This window comes from Prionailurus bengalensis, chromosome D4 (genome assembly GCF_016509475.1).
Source record: "Prionailurus bengalensis isolate Pbe53 chromosome D4, Fcat_Pben_1.1_paternal_pri, whole genome shotgun sequence".
NCBI classification, from domain to species: Eukaryota; Metazoa; Chordata; class Mammalia; order Carnivora; family Felidae; genus Prionailurus; species Prionailurus bengalensis.
Genome location: NC_057359.1, coordinates 80,469,732 through 80,488,263, shown reverse-complemented (window position 1 = coordinate 80,488,263; position 18,532 = coordinate 80,469,732). Strand labels below are relative to the sequence as shown.

Below are 18,532 nucleotides of genomic sequence, written 5' to 3'. Positions count from 1 at the left end.
TAATAAGTTTTTGCTAACACTTAAAGAGGATAGACATACCCTTCTGTTGTTCATTTATAAAGGGGGCAGAGAAAGAAAACAAACAGATGTGTAAACATTATTTCTTTTGAAAATTCAAAATTTCTTGTCTCATTGTAATCAAGTTTCTTAATACCTCACTTACGTAAAATGTTTAAATTCTTTGCTTTTATTCATTAAGCTAATTATCACAGCTCTGGAAATCAAGCATGGAATTGATCTATCAGAGCTAAATAAATTGCTAAGGTGAAAAACAAACAAGATGATTTTTTTTAAAGATGATCTGACATTAGAACTATAAAACCACTACCAAAGTCAAAGCCTAGGGGCCCTTGGGTGGCTCAGTCAGCTAAGTGTCTGACTTTGGCTCAGGTCACGATCTCACAGTTCAGTTCATGAGCTCGAGCCCCACATCGGGATCTCTGCTGTTAGTGCAGAGCCTGCTTGGGATCCTCTGTCCCCCTCACCCTTCCCCTCCCCTGCTCACACTGTCTCTTTCAAAAATAAATGCTTTTAACAAAAAAAACCCAAAACAACGAAAAAAAATCAAAGCCCAATACTTTACCAGCCCCGGTGAGGTCTAGTAAATTCCGCAGCCTTGCGATCTCTGTCCTTTGCCTCTCCATCGTCTCATTCAGTTTCTCCATCTCCAGCACGTGTGAGTTTGCTACTCCAGGGCCTACGTCTACTTTCTCCATCTCAAGTCGAAACTATTTAAAAAATCACATACACAAAATTGCCAACGAATGTTCTTTCCCACATGCACCCTGCAATTTGATTTAGTAAATCCAGAACTTTTACCTACACTTTACTAATGAGGAAAACGCATTACTCCTTGTATTTAAATTGCACTCTGCCTGACACGTGGTAGAGGACAAAGTGCTGATGAACTACTGACTATATTTCCAATAATACTGTCTCTCGGGAGCTGATATAGGACCAATAAGGGGAAGGTGTCAGGGTACCAGCACTGACCTGCTCCTCTTTATCTCTGAGAAGGTTCTGCAGGAGTTCAATCTCAGCTTCTGCTCGGGTCAGATCCTTGGCCGCCTGCGCTGCCTGTCTGCTGAACTTCTCCGTCTCCTGCAACTCCTGCTGGGACAGAGGTATGAGAAAGGCAGCACTGCCATCACGTGTTGTCGTCTTCGTTTCTTTCTGCCCCTCAGACGGACTCCTCTGTTTTCGTCCGACTGCCTGCCTGGCCACCCTATGCGTGCGTGGCGCCTGGTCCCACCTCATCCTGTGCTATTCCCATCACTTGGCAGCCTGCTCCGCCCCTCTATGGGGGCCACGTGAGCAGGGGGCTGCATCTGAAAGAGCAAGGGCTAGCTTTTTCTTCATTGTTTTACAGCCTTCCACGACTGAGGTCTCTCTGGACTCTCATCATTACATTTTCTCTATGATCTGCTGTCCTAATCTCATGAGCATTTGTACCCTTTAAAACCGTTAACAGATACCATCTCAGTCAGGAGGCAGAACAATCCTGTAGGTCACATATTATCTGACTGCACAAGATGAAAAGTCTGGGGTTCAGAAAGATTCTGTGGCAACCCTTTAAAACCTTAGTTCAGGTGTGTATGGGCAGCTACCTCCCTAAGCGGAGCTCTACACCTTGAGGTGGGGATGGTATGTTTCATTTGATGGCTCTCGTCAGGGCTCAGTAGAGGGACCCATGGCAGGGCTGTGACTGGAGAAATACAATCTTCAGTCTGAAGGGGAACAGACAACTTTACGGTGGTTTATAAATCACCCAAAGCCTATAAGAGCAGTGATACAAGCAGCTATGGTTTGGGGACAGCAGCAGCACCATGGAAACTTGTTCTGCACGTGTGGACTCACCTCTGCTCGCTCTTGGTTAATTTTCATAACAGTTCCATGAAGGGACCTGAGCTGGTCTTTGGCAATGGTGAGCTCAGCTGTGGCCAGCTTATCAGAGGCAGCCACGGCTTTCTTTAGTTTCTTTAATTCTCTGTCTAAGCCGAGAAGCTGCTCCTGAGATTTGGCATCTTCAAGTTTCTTCTGAAGTGAAAGAAACATTAAACAAACAGATGAGTCGTTTGGTAACGATGAATTAAGACATAAGCTCCATGGGGGCAGGGACTCCATTCACTGCTGCATGGTCTGTGCCTAGAATAATAATACATGGTACAGGGGTGCCTGGGTGGCTCAGTCGGTTGAGCGTCTGACTCTTGATTTTGGCTCAGGTCTGATCTCACAGTTCGTAGGATCGAGCCTGGCATTGGGTTCCGCACTGGTGGCATGGAGCCTGCTTGGGGTTCTCTCTCTCCCTCTCTCTGCCTCTCCCTGGCTTATGATCTCTCAAAAGTAAACAAACTTAAAAAAAATAATACACGGTACAAAGTAGGTGTTCCATATTCACTGAGTGAATGAATAAATAAAACCAACTCAAAACTGTATGGTAAACTTAGAAGGAAATCAGTCTTATCAGTCAAGAACCTCAGTGATCATAGGGTCGCCTGGGTGGCTCAGTCTGCTGAGTGCCCAATTTTGGGTCAGGTCATGATCTCACGGTTCATGGGTTTGAGCCTTGCGTTGGACACTGTGCAGACAGCTCAGAGTCTGGAGCCTGCTTCAGATTCTGTGTTTCCCTCTCTAGCTGCCCTTCACCTACTCACGGTGTCTGTCTGTCTGTCTGTCTGTCTCTCTCTCTCTCTCTTTCAAAAGTAAACATTAAAGGGGCTCCCGGGTGGCTCAGTTGGTTGAGCATCTGACTTCGGGTCAGGTCATGATCTCATAGTTTGAGTTTGAGCCCCGCATTGGGCTCTGTGCTGACAGCTGGGAGCCTGGAGCCTGCTTCGAATTCTGTGTCTCCCCCTCTCTCTGCTCCTCCCCGCTCATGCTCTGTCTCTCTCTCTCTCTCCTTCAAAAATAAATAAAAACATTAAAATTAAAAAATAAATAAACATAAAAAAAAAACGTTATAAAAGGACCTCAGTGATCATAGATTCACTCATTCATTGGAAAAACATTTCCTGGAACCATCACCAAGTGATAGACCAGTCCCTTGGGATCACTGGGTCAGGCACTGGGCATACAGCGATAAATAAAACAGACTTGCCTCAAAGAGCTTATGAGAGATGGATATTAAACAAATACTCAGAAAAACATATAACCCAAAATGGTGGTCAGTGCTATCAAGGGACAGAACGAAGTACTATTTGAGAGACTGTGGGAGAGACCTAGATTGGTAGGGAGGGAGCAGTCAGAGAGGAGGGTGGAAGAATGTGGTCCAGGAGAGGGAATGACATGCAGGAAGGTCAGGAGAACTTAGTATTTTTGAGGAACTGAAAGAAGGAGCATGGTGACATTAAGAGGGAGCTAAGGAGAGGCAAATCATGCTGGGCCTTATAGGCTTAAGAATTTGGGTCTTTTTTTTTTTTTATAACAACAACAGAAGTTGCTGAAGAAAGTGGAAATGAGGGGGGCTGACAAGAGCCAATTCATGTTAGTGTTTTAAAGTTTATTTATTTATTTGGGGGAGGGGGTTAGGGGCAGAAAGAGAGAGACTCCCAAGCAGGCTCCACACTGTCTCAACTGACTGAGACACCCAGGTGCCCCTTAATTTATGTTTTTAAAGAGCATGTTGGCTGCTGTGTGAAGCAGGGTCATCAGTGGGAGTGGGAGATCTGTCAGGTGGCCACACCAGCTGTCCAGACGAGAAGTAATGGCTGGATGGGGTGGTGGCATCTGAGAAGAAAAAAAGAACCTATATTCCAGATGTATTTTGGGGGTGGACTGAACAGGACTTGGGAACTGAAGGGTTCTCAGTGAAGTACGAAGCACGTCATTGAAGCTGGGAGAAGGGAGAAGGGAGGTGTGGGGAGTGACAAGGTATGAAACGGTGAGGCGTAGGACAGTGAACTTCCCAGAGAGAAGGGGAACGCTGCCCATTTGAGGCTGATGACAGTGATACCACTTTGCCTGGTGGCTGCTGTTTTTCTGCAGGAATGCTTAGCATGGGCATCCGCCTAAAGAAAGCTTTTGGCTACAGTTTTGTCAGGTAAGTGAGATGGAAAAGGACAAGGGATTTGAGGACTTTTGCAAAAACGGCTACAGTGGTGGACCATGGAATTTAAATTGGACAACAAGGTATACGGCCAGGAAAGCCTAACAGACAGAAAAGGTGGGGCTGATGCCCTGAACTGTGAGGGAGGCTGAGAAATCGTCAGTGTGGGGGCGCAGTGAGAGAGACAGAGAGGGGTGCTGTGGTTCGGGACTGCAGAGGGGGTGGGCACAATTTCTCAACTGGACAAGGTCGACGATGTGACCACGGGAGGAGATGGCTGAGGGGGGATGGAGAAGCTCAAAGAGAGAGGCCGCAGGATTAGGAAGATGAGGAGTTAAAAACTAATTTCCCGTGGATGTGTCCAACTGTGCACAGGATTTCTGAGGAGGCAAACTCCTGCCAACGGCACTCAAGAGTCTAAAGTCACTCCTCGCACGCCAGCTCTCTCGTTTTCATCTACCACGGCACCACCGTGTCTCGGGTCCTTGATTCAACCACAATGCATCCCGGGTTCCCCTGGGTCCAGTTCCCCTGAGCCAGCAATGCTGCCGGAGGCGACCGTGGGCCTGCTCCCCAGGGGCAGGGTCCAGGCACAGGGACACAGATGGCACACTCCCCTAGTCTTCCCCACCTTTTTCTCTAACTCCTGGAGTTGGGCCAGAATTCTCTCCTTCTCTTCATCAGCTTCCTGAAGTTGGAGATCTGTAAGCCCTTGGATTTCCTCCATACTTTTTAGATTTTCTTGCAAATAGTGAATTTCATTCTCCAACTGTTGGATTCTCGCTTCGTGCTGCCTCTTATCAAAACTAATCTGTGAGAAAATCAAGTTTTGAAGATGATTTTTTTAAGCAGAATATAAACTTCTTAGAGAACTACATTTCATTTTACTAAAGAGCGTAATGACATTTTGTACTAATGAGTTACAGGGGGCGGTTTTATCTTGAATGTTCTCTAGGATCCATTTTAATGTTTGCCTCATCATTAAAATAATTACATCCAGAAAAATCAGATTCTGGCATCATACTGCACCCTAGCAATATGGTATTGTTTACCCACAGGTTCAGAAACATTTCTCACTTGCTTCCAGAACAAGGAAAACACAGCCACAAAGAAGCCTGACTGATCTCAATAACCATATTCAGGGCTGAATTTTAGTCGCACGCAGTCTGACTGGTTAAGAGTGAAAATAACAGTAATTATACTGTATTTACTCGAGGAAGGAAGCACTGTAATTTGTTGAAAAACAGGAGTATTGGCCGAACGCTTCCCTCCAGCTGCCTCAGGCCCCTTTCTTACTCTCGCTTCCAGGGCTCTCTCGCAGGCATGCCTGAACTCCTCTTGTCCGTTCACCAGTTTCTCTTGTTGCAGAGCCATTTCTTCCTGGAGTTTTCTCTCTCTCACTTGTGCTTCCTGTCTTTCCCACTGGGAGCGTGCAAGGATTTCACTGAACTGTTTCTGCAAATCAGCAAGACTTTTCCCTAAGACATCTGAAGGAGTATGGATTCTGGTAAGGGGGGAAAAAAGACGGTATGTGACCTCTTCTTTCTCATGCCAGACACTGGGTGCAAACTGTGTCGGTAACATCAGTGCGGGACTAAAAGGAGCTGCGTGGAACAGTGACGGGAATCAGCACACAGAGCAACTGAGCATCTCCTAAGTGCGAATCAATGTTTTAGCCAATGACTGCCGTCACTCCGAAAACACAGGCTCCTAGCAGGCTAACAATGTTTGCTCAAAGAATAAATGTCCCCTTCATATATTTAAATGCACCTTGGCTTTCTTCTGAAATTGATTTTCTATTTAAAATGCATAATGTGGCTCTATTTCCTGACCACATGCAATGAACTTTCGTTACTCTTAAAACTTATGTTTTAATTAAATTAAATTAATTAAAGTAATTAAATTAATAAATTAATTAAAATGATTTAATTTAAGTTAAAGAATACCTAAAAGTATGAAAGATTTAAAATGTAAAAAAATCGGTGACAGGCAATTTGAATGAAGCAATCTTGTGTCTCAATCATGGAAATATGACTTGGGAAACCTTACAAAAGACATCAGCCATTAGCGTAACTTAGGAAGGTGAGTCCATATGAACCTCACATTCATAACTTGGCAATCTTAACACCAGGAGGTCCCATCCCAACTTTCCATTACCTCATTTCCCCAGCTCCTGACTTCAGTTTTTTCCTTAGCTCATCCACACGAGCTGCCACGTCTTCTGGACGAATCAAACCATCAACCACATGGTTAAGGTGATTCTGGAAATCCTTAAGTTGCTGTTTTAACAGGTCATTGTCATCCTATGGATGGTGGTATAATGGGGTGGTAAAAGTTACCAAACGAAATTAAAATACATGCACATCCGCATACACAGCCTGTATTCCTTGTCATATGATAGTTTTATTCAACCCCCTTTACCAATTTTTTTTAAAAACCCTTTCTACTTGGGCTGACAGCATCTGAATCTACTGATCAACCTAAAGTCACAAAAGACAGAACCAGGCATTAGGATGTTTCCTGATGTGATACGAAAGCAAGTACCTATGTTCTTGCTGAGAAGTAACCAAGATGAATCTAAATAAGCCTCTGTTTAAGAACATGTTAATCAATACCATAAAAGATGCTACCAGCAAAATCTAGGATGCGAAACTCCAAGGGACAAAGACCTGGCTTTCTTTATTTATTTTTAAATTTTTTTAAATCTTTATTTATCTTTGAGAGAGAGAGAGAGAGAGAGAGAGAGAGAGAGAGAGAGAGAGAGAGATTGAGAGCATGAGCAGGGAAGGGGCAGAGAGAGAGGGAGACACAGAATCTGAAGCAGGCTCCAGGCTCTGAGTTGTCAGCACAGGGCCCGACACAGGGCTTGAAGCCACGGACTGTGAGATCATGACCTGAGCCAAAGTTGGATGCTTAACCGACTAAGCCACCCAGGTGCCCCTGGTTTTCTTTAAAACATAAAGGGGGAAAGGAGGAGGACATCTATAGACTACAAGAGACTTAAGAACCAAGTCAACCAAATGCCATGTGTGCACTTTATTTGGATCCTGGTTCCAACAAACACTTGTAAAAACAGATAATCTTAAAATTTTTTTTTTAATTTTTTTTTTTTTCAACGTTTATTTATTTTGGGGACAGAGAGAGACAGAGCATGAACGGGGGAGGGGCAGAGAGAGAGGGAGACACAGAATCGGAAACAGGCTCCAGGCTCTGAGCCATCAGCCCAGAGCCCGACGCGGGGCTCGAACTCACGGACCGCGAGATCGTGACCTGGCTGAAGTCGGACGCTTAACCGACTGCGCCACCCAGGCGCCCCCAGATAATCTTAAAATTTGATGTTAGGGAATTCTTATAATTTTAAGATATAAAGAGGTATCTGTTTATGTTTTGTTTTTTTTTTTAAGGCTCTGTACAGTATTTACAGATAAAGTAAGATTTTCAGATTTACTTCAAAATATTTCAGTGTGTGAACAAGTGGGAGGGTTGGGGTATGGCAGGCATTATGGATGGAGTAACACTGGCCACGGGTTGCTAACTGTTGAAGATGGGTAATATGTACATGAGGAGTCATTTTAGTATTCTACTTTTGTATGTGTTTGAAATGTCCACAATTCAAAGTTAAAAAAACAAAACCAAAAAAACCAAAAACCGAAAAACAAAACCAACAACTTTCCCATAATTCTCTGCCAAGCAACTAAAAACTGAAACCTCTAATACTAAAGCTTCTCTAATAGCTTATATAATTCTCTGTGGGAGTATCTGTTACATACCAGCATATTTTCACTATTAACAAACAAACATATGTGGATCCAAGAATTAAATTCATACAATGCCCCTTGAAAGGGGTTGCACTAGAGTGCAACCCACTCTCGTTAAATTCCTGGATAATTACAAAGATATTTCGGGGGAAGAAGAATGCACCAATCGACCCTGTTAGCTCAGTCTGGTGACAAACTGAATGAAAGAAAGTAAAAGAAAACTGTTAAAAATCACCCTAAATTGTAAAGAAAAATTGTTCTACATCCTAAGATATTGATTGTATTGCCCTGAAGTGATTTACTTCAAACTCAGTGAAACACTCTTAACTAAAATGGAGAATTCAGGATTGCAATGAACATGTTAACTGCCTGTCCCATCTGGAGTCTGTTATCTGTAAACTGTCCTGAACATTGCCCTGAGGTGCCCGTATTTCTACTACTGTCTAATCCTGGGCACAGGTGATCAAACCAAAGGCCAAACAATCCACAGACTAGCCAGGAAACAAGTTCTCACTCTCTCCAAAATTTGAACCAAGATCCAGTACATCGTCAAGTCTGTAAAAGCTGGCCTTGTAAAGGTATGTCAGCTTGGGGCTGGAGTCAATGCTGGGCCAAATACAATACCCAGAGAGACAGAGGAGAATGAGAGAGCCATGTAGTTCCTGAAAGACTGACTGATAGAGCAGCTCTGTCTCCTTTCTTGAGCTAGTGTTAGTAGGTTCTGGTTCACTGCAACTAAATGATTGTCTGACAAAGACAAATGCAGAGTGAGTTTAACCTGAACTCTGTTATCAAGAGGTTAGTAGGCCAAGGGCCTAGTTTTAACTAAGGTAGTCTCACAGCATGGGCTAGTGTTCTGGAAAGCTGACTTCGGTTTCTACCTTGGAGGAGAAGGCCCCCGAAGAACACATTTTAGTCCCTTGAAGCGACGTATGCTGAAGTAGGTGGGTGAAATAAAGATGTATGAGATTTTCTTTTGAAGTGTTCCAGCCAAAAAATATAAAAGGGGACTAACTAAAACAAGAATGGCAGAATGCCGGGAACTGTTTCAGCAGGGTAAACAAAAGGACATAAGACTACTCTATTTTTGTGATTCAAAAATTTCCATGGTAAATATAAAAAAATAATCTATTGAGCAGCCAACACACACACAACTCAAACGAGAATGGAAAACGCGCACATCTTTTCTGATACTTGTCTCAGAAATTACACTGAGAGAGGTAAAAATTAAATTCTAGGTTACATTTCCCTAAACTTTAAGGAAAAAATATCCAAGGCCCTGAAAGAAGGGAGAGAATGTGGGTGAGCTGTTTAGGCTTATTTGTCACAAACCCCCCTGCCCGGAAGCCTCCCTTAAGACCTTGGCGACTCTGCGCCTTTATTTCTGGTGAAGTATGACACCCGCCCTGTCAGTCAGCCAAGTGGCCCTTGGCCTCACGGATTTGGAGACCTGAATGTTGATCCAGGTACTTGTTCACTCAGACATCTGTGCTCTCTCAGAGAGTTTAATTGTCTGGAAAATCCTGTCCACCTGCTTCTCTGGCAGTTTGTCGGGCAGATTATTGTGAGAGTAGCAGTAAAGACATTCCGCCAAGGCAAACCCCCACAGATGTAAAATGACTGCATTTTTAGTAGAACCCTTTCTGAGAAGGCGACTGTGAACACTGTTTACAGTTAAGAAGTTCTGCAGCCCACTCTAGCTAAATTCCTGGATAATCACAAAGATATTTCAGGGGAAGAAGAATGCACCCATCTGATCCTTTCAGCTCCGTCTGGTGACAAATCTGCTTCTCAGAGAAGCGCAAGGTACGGCTGTCACCCGTGAGTTTCCACAGCACTGGCTCTTTACTCCTGACACTGCCTCCGTCTCTTCACATCACCACCACAACACAAAAGATGCGCATGTTCATAATTTTACAACGATGGGCTCACGAGAGGACAGAGGCTCTGGTACCGTCCCACCCAGAATTCTTCTCTTCTAATAATTCAAGTAGCCTACAACATGTTGGCACAGGCTGTTAAGGGTCTGACTACAGGCAGCAACACCTTAGGGTGTCCTACGTGAGAATGCACCCTGGACGAACACGTCTCTACCTGCAGCTGTTTAAGTTGCGTGCGGAGCTCGTTGTTTTCTTGGTCCTTTCCTTCGGAGAGCTGGGCTTTTCTGAGGGCATTCCTGAGGGCTTGCTTTTCCTTCTCAAGTTCTGCTTGAAGGGCCGACTGTTCTAACTATTGCCGTGGGAAGCAAACGATATGAAAACATAAAACAGCAACAGCTTTTTCAATCTAAAAAGCCATAAATAAATTTACATACATGCACAATTCCTTGCTAGCTATGGTTTCATAGTAACTCCATTTTATGTCCATACGCTCAGATTTCAAAGCCCAAGTTCATCTTTTTCACATGTCTCCTTCAACTATTAACACTTAAGAGTAGACATCACAAGGGGCTCGGCCCAGATATACCAAATTAGAATCTCAGCGCTGGGCCCAAGGACCTACCTTTGAGAGTTCTGTGAGTGATTCAACAGAGACTGCTCCTCTTTTCCTCAGACCAGTATTTCTCAAACTGTGGTCCTCATCAAAAATCACTTGGTGTGCTTGTGAAAAATGCAGATGCCCAGACTACCTCTCAGACTCAATGGGCCAGAAGCTCGAGGACAGGGCCCAGGAATCTGCATTTAACAAGCATCTCAAGTGGCTTCATAGAGCTAAAGTACACCAATTAGAGATCTGTGGGTCAGGGAGAGACTGCTATGCTCCGTACCCTCAACATATGGCTTGAAGACCAATTCTGGCAGTGCTGATTTCAAGAAGGGGAGAGTCCCTTTTAATACCCAGTAAATCTGTGAAAAGGCTAGGCTGCTATAACACTTTTGTCAAGACTCACGAGGGGGAAAAAAAGGACAATGGAAATACAACGGAGAATAGATCTTCAACTAGTAAAGGCTGGCTTGAAAACTTAAGAGAATTTATTTTTTATTTGAAATGAGATGCCATTTTATTTACCAATATTTAGAAATCTGTATTTATTCTGGCATTTTAATTGTTTTCCCCCAGCTTCCTATTTTTGCACTCTGATCTTATCAACTGTAGTTTTGTAAACCTTGGTACTCTTGAGAAATATAATCCTGACAATTGTCAAGTGGTTTTGATATCTGATAAGTAAAGGGATACAAATTAACATAATTACTATAATAAGCATGACTTTTTTTTTTCCTTTTCTAATCACACGAATGCTATTTTACATACATTCCTGGGATTTAAACTATCTTATTTTATGTCACTTTCATCCAATAAGTGCATACTGACCCCCTTCGGGACCAGGCACTGAGAAAAGAGAAACAAGCATATACAATCTGGGTATTCACTGTGCTCTGGGTCTAGCAAGAGAGACAGACAGTCTGAACAGATGATTATCAGACACATGATAAAATGTTTTAACTGAGCACAGGCTATAGGAAAACCAAAGCAGGATCCTGAACCCAGATTTCCAGCAGGCACAAGAGGAAGGTCGCGATGGGCTTCCTGGCGAAAGATGCAGCCTATGTGACTAACAGCTGAAGAAAATGACATTTTTAATCTGAGTAAGAATACACTGTAACTGGCCCCTGTCTGCCTCTCTGCCTTGATCTCTCACATTCCTGCCTACCTTCTTCTTGCTCCTGGCATCCAAGAGCCATACTTTCAGCACTTCAAATGCACCTCTCCTTGCCTCTGCCTAGACCATTCGTCCCTTACCCCTTCCCTTTGCACCCCCACTGCCTCTGCACAGCAAAATCCAACTCACCCTTTCAGTGAGTTTCTCTAGGGCAGACTTCCCTGACCACCCCTCCCCTGCTATCCCTTTCTTTCTCCCACACCTGTGTCACCTACTGCACTGTCAGCTCCACAGGGACAGTGACTGTGTCCGTGCTGGTCACTGCAGCATCTACAGCACCTGGCCCTCAAAGGCCAATCAGTAAGCAGTTCTTGGGTGAATAATTATTTCTCTAATTTGCAAGTACAATATAAACTAGTAGATACTTCGTCCAACCCAAATAGAAAGTAGCAAAATAACATAGAACAAGGTGCTCTGGTGCCCAGTATTTCCCTTATCCTCACTATAACCCCTTTTACAGACAAGGAGGCATTTTTCAGAGGCTCAAGAGCTATGACGTGATCTGCATGCTCACACAGGGGTTCACAGAGGTAGTATCTGAACTCAGAGTATCTGACTCCAAAAATGTATACTCTTCCCATCATTCCATATACAGTATATTACAAAGTCTTTAATCTTGCATTTAATTAAAGAAAGGCTGGTATGCTAAGACCACATGGCTTGGATTCTAGATGACTTTATGCTGCTGCTTACCTGGCTGAACCTTCTAAGTTTTTCCAACTCCTCCTTGAGCTGGCTGGCTTCAGCATCCCGTATTTTCAGCTGAGCCTCTAGCTCAGCCTCATAGGCACTGAGATCTCCCTGGGTCTGCTGCAGGGATACATTCACATCATGCTGCTCCTGGAGGGCACTCTCCAGTTCTGCGAGCTCCTGTAAGGATTCGGTATGTTTATGGAACCCTCTGTTCTGCCTAAGCATCCGCAAGCCATCATAAGTAACCTGAGCACTGTGAACCAAATGGCCAGCCAATGCTGGCCTGGCACAGAAAGCCCTCATTAACAATACAATGAAGCCACAGGCTGTGCTTATCCAGGCTGGAAACCAAAGTCCTGACTAAATGTAATCAGAAAAGTCAGTAAGCTACCGACATGTTTTCCAAAGTAACCATCTGTGTGATACTTTAAATGTGCCTGAATATGTAAGAAGAGAGGGGTATAAAACGTTAGGCCTATTCTCCATCAGACACTGGAATAAATGCTTTCACGTGTATTCTGTTGAACCTTCGCGGTAACCGTGTAAGGCACGGCATTATCCTCATTTCACAGAAGAGGACAGAACGAACATGTAAGTAAACTGCACAGGGCTGCGCAGTTAAAAAGACAGGATATGAACCCAGATCTCTGACTCCAAAGCCCGCACCCTCTTCTATTAAACCACAGCATGTTCACTTATTACAAGAACAAAATGGGACTAGCGCTAATATTAAGGATGACAGAGTAACTCGAGTGAGTACTGACAACAGAAATACATACTGATTGGCGTACCACAGTTCTGATTCATTTTAGCCCGTCTGTTTTTTATGATTAAACATTACAGCTTTCACCTATTTATTTGGGATCTCGAAGAATTGGATCAAATGATTCTGGATTAAAGAGGAGGCTCTTGTGATAAGAACGTCCACAGAAGAGTTTCTCGGGGAGGTCTGAATTATTTGAGTTGCTTGTTCAAAATGCAAACTCCATATATAACCAACAAAGGTCGAGAATATTTAGAGAATTCCTACAAATCATTGAGAAAAAGACAGACAATCCAGGAGAAAAAATGGACACAAAACATGAATAGGGAATTCACTGAAGAGGAAAGCTGAATAGCAAATTAACAAATGGAAGGTGCCCAGTCTCTCCAGTATTCAAGGGAAAATGCAGTTAAAACAAGATACTAGTTTATTTAGAGCATAGGGGAACAAGCTGAACAAACCACGAGAAAACAGCAGACAAATTCAGAATGTGGGACACCCTATGGGACCAGTGGCCTCGTCTCTACACATACATTTACACACACAGCTGTAAAAGGCATTCTCGGTACAACTGGCAAAATCTGAACATGGTTCAGATATTAGATGATACTAGGGAATTATTGTTAATTTTTCCAGGTGTAATAATGGTATCATAGTGATGTAAGAAAATGTCCTGATTTTTAAGAGATATGTACTTAAGGGACGATGTCATGATGTTTGCCAATTTTCAAATAACTCGGGGGGAAAAAAACAAATACAGCAAAATATTTTTTGAGTCTGGGAGAGCATATAGATATTCGCTGAACTATTCTCTCAACTTTCCTTATAAATGTAAAATTTTCATAATAAAAAGATACCATTTCAAATTCAGCAGGCTGGCAAACAATAAAACTGACAAAATGTTAAATTTCCTGAATGTGATAATTATTCTCTTAGATATTCTATGTTAGAAAATGTCTCTGTTCCTAGGAAATACACGATGAAATATTTAGAAGCTAAGGAGGATGAGGTCTACAACTAATTCTCAGATGGTTAGAAAAAAATTCATATAAAAGTATGTAAAAATTATATATGAGAAGAAGAGAAAGCAGATGTAGCAAAATATTCATTGAGGACTCTGAATGCGGGGTACAGTGAGTTATGTGGACTATTCTTGCAACTCTCTTGTGAATTTAAAATTATTTCAAAATAAAAGCTTAAAAAATAAAAGTTGGACAACACTAAAGTGTTAGCAAGGATGTGGTATAGTGGTGGCCCTCGCATTGCTGGTTGGAGTGGAAACTGATCGAATCACTATGGATGGTAATTTGACATGTAATGAAGTTGAGCAGGCACATACCCTCTGACTCACAGTTCCAATGTGAACATAGTCCCCATGCTCAAGATTGTGTGCAAGGATGTTACGCTCAACATTGTAATAGCAAAAGACCAGAAACCACCTAAATGTCCTCCAAGAGGAGAACGGATAGACAATAACTTTGTGGTAGCTACCTACAACGGAATGCTATATACCCTCACAAAAATAAGCAAAGCAGAGCTATATGTATCAACGTGTATAATTTTCCAAAACATAAATAGGAAGGAAGACAAAAGTGACCAAAGAATATGTACACTATGATATCTTTTACATAAATCTTAAAATTGTGCAAAACAATGCTACATATTGCTTATGGATGACTTTATATATAATAAAAGACAGATGCAGGGAAATAAATATATCAAGATTCTGTTACCTCTGTAAGGAGGTACACACAGGGTTTCGAATATATCCGTAGTTTCATTTCTTAAGCTGAGTTGTGAGTGCATGGTGTTAAAAACAATTTTTAACATTTTTATCTGCCTGAGAAATTTCATAATGCTGCATATATGACCTCAAACTTCCAGCACAAACCCTACGAGGGATGAAATTTGGGAATATGGGTTCTCATGCAAGATAAAGTTTGTGAAACAACTAAAACAGATCAAGTGAAATCTCCAAATGAATGGCAACAAGCCAGGTATAGAAGGGTAGAGTTTACAACACGGCCTCTTGTTTGGTAAATAGTTAAAATTATGAACAAGAAAATTATGTTGTGCTTAATTTTGCTGTACAAATAACAACCACTTAATACAGCTAATGTAACAGCTACAATTTCACAGTGTTTAGAGTTATGGGATAACACATTTCAGGGATAGAAATTCAGCTAAAATAACCTTCCTTTTCTTAGTAAAGGAAAAATAATGATTCCAAGTGTGTCACACCTGGGGGGGGAGCCCCACTAAATAGCCACTGCGACTTTTTGTCATTTCAGATTGCACAGCTGCTAACTTCCTTAGCTATCTAATTTGGACGTCACCTACTTCTGAGGCTCAGGAAACAGGTAAGAAGAAACACATCATACCTTCCTCATATTTTCTGCATCTATGGCAACTATTTCCAGTTGGTCCCTTTCCTGCTCGACCTCACTCAATCTCTGGAGCAATGTCTCTTTCTCATCCTGTAGCTTTTTGCACTCATTCTGGGCCTGGGTTGCCTGGCCTTTGATAGTCTCCAGGTATTCTTGTAACCCACTGATGACACTCTCTAAATCCTTCTTCAGGGCTTCATTTGCTGCTATTTGTCCTAAGCAAAATGGAAAAAGGGAAGGTGACAATGTATACAAGAAAATGCTTTCAAGATATAGAACCACAGCATTTAGTCTCCTTAGTTATTTGTTACTGGCTAAGAATGAAATTGTAAATGGTGTACTATCTCATTTTTTCTTTTTCAAGATATAATGATAGTTTTTCCCCTCTCTGGTCTACAGTACAGGACTACTAAGTAGCTACACAATAAAAACAGTATATTCAGTGGGCATTGCTTATAAAATGCTCAATTCAGGCTATAAAAAGTTTAAAATAAAATAATGAAAGTAAACTTTTCTAAATAAATTTCCAAATAAAATAATGAAAAATGTGCAGCAACACAGTGAGTTCTTGCCGCTAGATACACAAAACAAAACCACTCAACATAGAAGACTAATCCAAGACTGGCAGCATAAACATGTAACTTGAAGACTTGTAAAAAAAAAAAAAAAACAAACCATCAACCAAATCATATACTGGGTGCTTACCATGTGCCAGGCACTTTACGAACACTACCACGTTTAATCTTGCCAACAACTAATGACTGCGACAGAAATAACTTGTCCCAGGCCACACAGCTGATAATGGCAAAACGGGGATTGGGATCCTTTTACACTACTACAACCTATATTATCTTCCTTTCCCACCATTATGGCAAAGTCACAATCTCAATCTGCATTGCAAATGTAGGTCCTAAATTCTTCCCATACTCTCCTTATAACTAGAAACTGAATGCCCCGGTGTCAATGGGCTCTTTGTTCCTGAAAGGATTATATGCTTTGAAAGAGAGCGACATGCCCCAGCTTACCATGATTATACACTGGCTTCTAGCCTACTGAATGCAATGACCTGACTCACTAGGAATCAATACAACAAAACTAAAATTGAATTTTTTTTTTTTTTTACTTTTTACTTTGATGAAACAAGTATTTTGGGTACTCTGCAAATATTTCCCTATCAAACACTAGTACGAACAACTGAGGCATATCAGGATTAATGCCTGCCTGCGTGTCACTTGTCTTTTATTAATACTAGAACTGATTTACCTTAAATCTTACTTAAATTCTCACCTTCAGTAAGCTGTTGTTCAAGGTCCTTAATCTCTTCAGTCTCTTTGGCAATTCTAGAAAGTATCTCATCCAAACGGCTTTCAAGTTGTTTGTACTGCTTGTTCATGATGTCAAGTTGTTGTTCTTTACCTCTTTTCTGAGCCTTCATATGGCACTGAATTGAAAAAAAAAAATTAACAAAGTCCTGAGTTCCTTATACTCTTAAAAAAAAGAATAATGCTTACCATTTCTAAAGGCAGAATGGAAAATAAAATGTAACGTTTTGAGTCTATTTGTGTCAGGCCTTGTGTTGTTTTCACACAGTGGTTTTCGTTTAAACCTCATGATAATTTGATCTGAAAATCACCTCCATTGTACAGATATGCAAATTGAAAATCAAGGAGATTAAATTATTTTTCCAAGGGTACAGCCACGAGGTAATGTAGCCAAGCTCAATATTCTCTGCAGGGCATTAAAAACCAATTAAAATTGGTTTCCAAAATGTTAACTGATTTTTATACTCAGTATAGCCATAGAAAATGAGTGTATTCTAAAATGTTAACAAGAATTATATCTGGGTGGAAGGATTACAGATTTTTTTAATGAATATTTTTAGTACTAAACATTTTGTAATAGACAATACCTTTTTAATCAGAAAAGCACATTAAACACGCTTTAAAAAAAAAAGGTTTCTTAGGGAGAAACAGAGACATGGAAGAAATACTTAGAATTCAAGTGTATTTTTGATTCCTTAGACAAAGAAACACATGATTTTTAGGTTCGATACACTGGTAGCTGAGACCTCCACCATTCAGCTCAGTCACTGTCAAGATGGAGGGCCACACGGAGGCACACTCCTCTACCAAGACATATGCCCCTGGTGGAAAACTGAGTTTTCCCATATTCACACAGCCACTCACACCCCAGAGCCACCGCATTAGGGAGCTACTGTCAACTGAAAACTGGATTGTACATCCAGGTGGGCTCAGGGAAGAAAAAACAACAACAATTGAGAATCAATGTCTGGTTTAACCCTTCTTTTTACATGTGAAAACGGAATCTCAGATGTACCAACGACTTGCCCAGGTCTTCCTTAGAGGCAACTGTTCATGTGGAGACAAAATAATTCTCCAGAGAACCTTTGGCCTCGCACTGACATCCTCAGGGCTCCGGTTTGCCCCCACGGGATCAGAGGAACAGAACAATAAACCAAGAGAACGTTAGCAGGAGAAAGAAATGTATCACAGGCCGAAGAGCCAACTCCAAGGCTCTCATGGCTAATACCCATTTGATTATAAAAGAACATTTCTCAATTTTAGATGTCTGCTGCCACCAAAGCCAAGAAAGAAAAGTCTCTTCATTTTTAAGGAACAAGTGAATGAGAGCCTGGTCAGATGGTTTTTGTTTAATAGAAACTTGGTGCAATTTTCAAAACTTTTCTTTCTCTGCCCTCCTAACACTAATCTGAAATCTTTCTGGAAAGGTAAGTGCAGATAACAGCTTAAATTCTAAGTACATTTAGAATTTGTATGGCTCAAGAAAGAATTAAAACAAAAACAAAAACCTCCTGCATTCATGTCTCTCTTAATAAACCTTTAAAATTCACCATTAAAAATTCCACTGAAATCTCTTTACACGCAGGGCAAAAAACCCAAAAAAGCTCAATATGCCAATGATTTGCATTAAACACATGGGAGCAAAAGTTGATTCTGCGATTTTCACAACTGTGGCGCTCACAAGAGTTATAAAAACAGGAACTTACATCTCTGACTCCTCCTCCTTTCGAGTCTTTTGCACAGAGAGAGAGAGAAAAGGATCATACCTTAACTTAACATTTGTCCTGTTAGAACTGAGCCGTTGAGAACAGGGAAACTGTGGGCGGAACACTTTCTAAGGCTGTTTTCAAATTCACGTGTACTTCCCTCTCTGACAGCCACATTTTTGTCATCGGCTTGGAGT

General features: G+C 41.7%; 1 protein-coding gene across 10 annotated transcripts in view; it reads right to left on the bottom strand.

Annotated features, from left to right (window-relative positions):
- The window catches only part of CNTRL (centriolin), an 83,710-nt gene that overhangs the window by 28,347 nt on the left and 36,831 nt on the right, over positions 1 to 18,532 (bottom strand). For 8 of the 10 annotated variants that reach the window (XM_043565440.1, XM_043565447.1, XM_043565448.1 and 5 more), the window contains 10 exons: positions 16,595 to 16,748; positions 15,302 to 15,522; positions 12,158 to 12,334; positions 9,898 to 10,032; positions 6,203 to 6,348; positions 5,342 to 5,549; positions 4,677 to 4,856; positions 1,858 to 2,037; positions 994 to 1,110; positions 584 to 728 (listed from right to left, as the gene is read on the bottom strand). In XM_043565440.1, coding sequence (XP_043421375.1) covers positions 584 to 728; positions 994 to 1,110; positions 1,858 to 2,037; positions 4,677 to 4,856; positions 5,342 to 5,549; positions 6,203 to 6,348; positions 9,898 to 10,032; positions 12,158 to 12,334; positions 15,302 to 15,522; positions 16,595 to 16,748 — 1,663 coding nt within the window. Of the gene's footprint in view, positions 1 to 583; positions 729 to 993; positions 1,111 to 1,857; positions 2,038 to 4,676; positions 4,857 to 5,341; positions 5,550 to 6,202; positions 6,349 to 9,897; positions 10,033 to 12,157; positions 12,335 to 15,301; positions 15,523 to 16,594; positions 16,749 to 18,395; positions 18,514 to 18,532 lie in introns of those variants that run through there. The other 2 variants (XM_043565449.1, XM_043565445.1) reach the window with 2 other exon arrangements.